At 38.0% G+C, this 3,484-nt stretch overlaps 1 protein-coding gene across 1 annotated transcript; it reads left to right on the forward strand.

Moving 5' to 3' along the window:
- The first annotated feature begins 1,539 nt into the window (after positions 1–1,539).
- On the forward strand, positions 1,540–2,792 carry LOC133527213 (uncharacterized). The gene has a single exon (XM_061864116.1). It carries the CDS (start codon positions 1,707–1,709, stop codon positions 2,589–2,591), a length of 885 nt encoding a protein of 294 aa, XP_061720100.1. The 5' UTR covers positions 1,540–1,706; the 3' UTR covers positions 2,592–2,792.
- The last annotated feature ends 692 nt before the right edge of the window (positions 2,793–3,484 follow it).

The raw sequence follows: 3,484 nt of genomic DNA on the forward strand, positions 1-3,484 counted from the left end.
TCAAAGTCAATATATTCTTTATTCAAATAGGCCTAGCAACAAGCACTTTTAAATTGTCAAGTTTTACAAATATCATCTTAATTTAAATATAAGAGCAATTTATTGATGCAGTTATTATTGTTCTTAAAAAAATATTGAATTATTATAAAGATGTGAAATTTCGCATGGCGCAACATGTCTTTTTTTCCTTATTGATGTTCTGGCTTGACATCTCCTCTAAAAAAATTCTTAAATGTTTTTATATTACTAAAGTAATAAATAATAGAGTACTTACACAATCTTAAAGTCTACTGTAATAACTAATACATACTTCAAATACTGAAATAACGGTTGTTTTACCTCTGAACCTGAACGATAAACACAGCATCGTGAGAAGGAACCCACCCCACCCCACTCGAAGGGGGGTGAACCGACGAACGGTAGCAAAACGCATTAATTGGCTGTACCAGAACTAAACTAAGATTACCTATTGACATACTTATTGGCTGATTTCAGTTCTTGAACTTTAGCTCGAGATTGAACTTTTTTGACCGAGCGTTATTATTATACTTAGTGCGCCTTTTAAGTGTCTCATCGAACAGAGATTGTTTTTTTTTTATACTACGTCGATGGCAAACAAGTATATGGCCCGCCTGATGGTAAGCAGTCTCCGTAGCCTATGTCGCCTGCAACTCCAGAGGAGTTACATGCGCGTTGCCGACCCTAAAAACCCTCCCTCCCCTCGTTGAGCTCTGGCAACCTTACTCACCGGCAGGAACACAACACTATTAGTAGGGTCTAGTGTTATTTGGCTGCGGTTTTCTGTAAGGTGGAGGTACTTCTCCAGTTGGGCTCAGCTCTAGATCTGGAATGACATCCGCTGTGCTGTGCCCACAAAGCGAGATGACATTCACAATGCCCATACCTCTCTTGTGGACGTAGTTTAAGTACCCGGGTGATCTATTGTAGCAGCCCTTTAAAAGAAAATTTCATTTTCTTTGAGCCGTAATGATCTGACCTGATATTTAGTATGGTGTACCGAACTATTTGGCCACTTTGACTGCTACGAAGTATTTGACGCTGACTGTATGTATGTATTCAATCAAAAACGTCACTTTTGACACTAACAGATCCGTATCATATTTTAGTAATTAAAACTCGAATTGGCCTGCATGTAAGTTGTGGAAATTTTCTAACAAAATATTAGGTAGGAAAATCCACACAAAAACAAATTTCACGAGAAACAAAGAAAGTTTCAATTTAAGTAATGTGATATATCCTTTTCAAAAATATATAAAGTTTTCAAAAATTTTCTGTGCTGAAATTTCCTCGATTTCAGAAATCTTCTGTCGGCATGTCAGTGGATAAGTTATACTCACCTAACAACATAAAACTGCTGATCTCTTTAAAAAACCTGTATTATCCTTTCTTAAATAACGTCATAGTATGTATATCATCTCGAATTTATAGAATCGAATATATTACGTATCCATACTTACTCGTATTGGTAAAATAGGCACCTATACAGTAACTGCGTAAGTGCTTACTTTACGGCATGCAGTGGTCTTTACCATTTGACTTGCTTAGACTTAACTTTAGAGCAAACTTTTAACAAGAGACAATCGTGGTTATGTTCGTTTTGTTCATCGGTCAACACGCGGCGTCGGAGAAATGACAACACCCCCGTTCCAAGAGATCAATCTAAAGCAGCTTTTGACGACTCTGTCATGTCGTTGGATGATTCACACGTTACAGACAGGCCCAACTTCACAGTTGGAACGGACAACTGCAATGTGTTAGTGACGCCGCCGAATTCGTATCATCATAATAATATATCTGGAAATGGCAGCTCACTTTTAACATCTGGTCCTGAAGCGTTATTACATGATATTTTAACGAAAGTGTCAGCGTTACAGACTCAATTCTCGGCTATCCAGGCAATACAATCGGATTTGTCCCAAGTTAAGAGTGACATTGCTGAGATGAGGAGCAGTATCGACTCCAAATTGACTGACTTGGCCGGCAGAATGAGCACGATTGAGTCTCGGGTCAGCGCACTGGAAGAGTGCAAAGCTGAATTGGACGACGTAAAAAAGGCAATAAGCGATGTTATTAACGACTCTCGAAGAAATGAACAGTGGGTTCGGCGATCTAACATACAAATTAATGGCGTGCCGGAAACAAAGGGAGAAAACTTGTTCAACATTCTGAAGTCGTTAGCGGACCTAAGTGGATACTCGCTAAATACGAATACCGACATAGACTTCGTTACGCGTGTTGCTGTGAGGAACGACTCGGACGGCGCCTTACCGAAACCCATTATTGTTAAGATGCAAGCTCGCTATAAGAAGGACGACTTCATGGCGTCACTCCGAAAATTGAGGAATTTAAAAGCTTCCGACTTAGGATACAGTACCAGCCTAAACCGAATATATGTTAATGACCATCTCTCGGCTCACAATAAATATCTACTTAAAGAGGCGAAACAACGAGCCAAACAGAAAAAATATCAATTTTGCTGGGTTCGCAACTGCACAGTCATGGTTCGTCGCGATGAAAAATCCCCGGTTTTGTATATTGGTTCGGAAGAGGCTTTAAACAAAATGACATAGGCGTTACAACTTCCGCAATTGCAGCTACTTTACAATTGTTTATTGAAAACCTTTACCTCTGTGTTTTATTACATAAATTGTACGTTTGTGATAATAATATTTGCAGAAACAAATTATATCTTGGCCGTCATTCTTGCTATAAATTATATCATGGAATATTTATTTTCTATCTACCAAAGTACATTATTTCTTGCATATTATTACATTTTATTCATGATACAGGAGATTTGCTTGCGATTAAAATACGTTTTGTTCTGAGATCCAAATTCAGAAATATTGAATTATTAATTTTACCTTTACATAACGGACGGTAATATTAGTATTTATTACCAAAATGCAAGGGGCTTAAGGTCAAAAACAATTGAATTTCTTCGCAATGTTTTAAGATTTGATTACGATTTTGTTTGTATTACGGAAACCTGGCTCCTGCCTGGAATATTTGACTCTGAACTTTTTGATTCCCGATACTCGGTTTACCGAACTGACCGTGATTATGAGCGAGTAGGTATGACGCGGGGAGGAGGTACGCTTATAGCTGTGCATCGTAAGTTTAGAGCTGAATTACGTGAACTTCACCCATTCGTCGATCTACTTGACGCTGACGTCACCTGGATTGATGTACCTATCTCTCAAGGACCTACTGGGAAAAAAATAAGGTTGTTAAATTGTTACTTTCCTGATAGTAAATTCCAGATAGAGTCCCAATCATCGTTATTTGAATTTTTATCTAACATTTACACTGACTGTCCTAACGATTATTTCATAGTTTTAGGTGATTTTAACATACCGGGAGCCTCCTGGATACCCAATGATCCTAACCAAAAGAAGTTTAAGTTGGAGATTCCAAATTATGATATTTTAACGTCTCAGTTGTCTGCTTTTATGTGTTTTAC

This window comes from Cydia pomonella, chromosome 17 (genome assembly GCF_033807575.1).
Source record: "Cydia pomonella isolate Wapato2018A chromosome 17, ilCydPomo1, whole genome shotgun sequence".
In the NCBI taxonomy this organism is placed as follows: domain Eukaryota; kingdom Metazoa; phylum Arthropoda; class Insecta; order Lepidoptera; family Tortricidae; genus Cydia; species Cydia pomonella.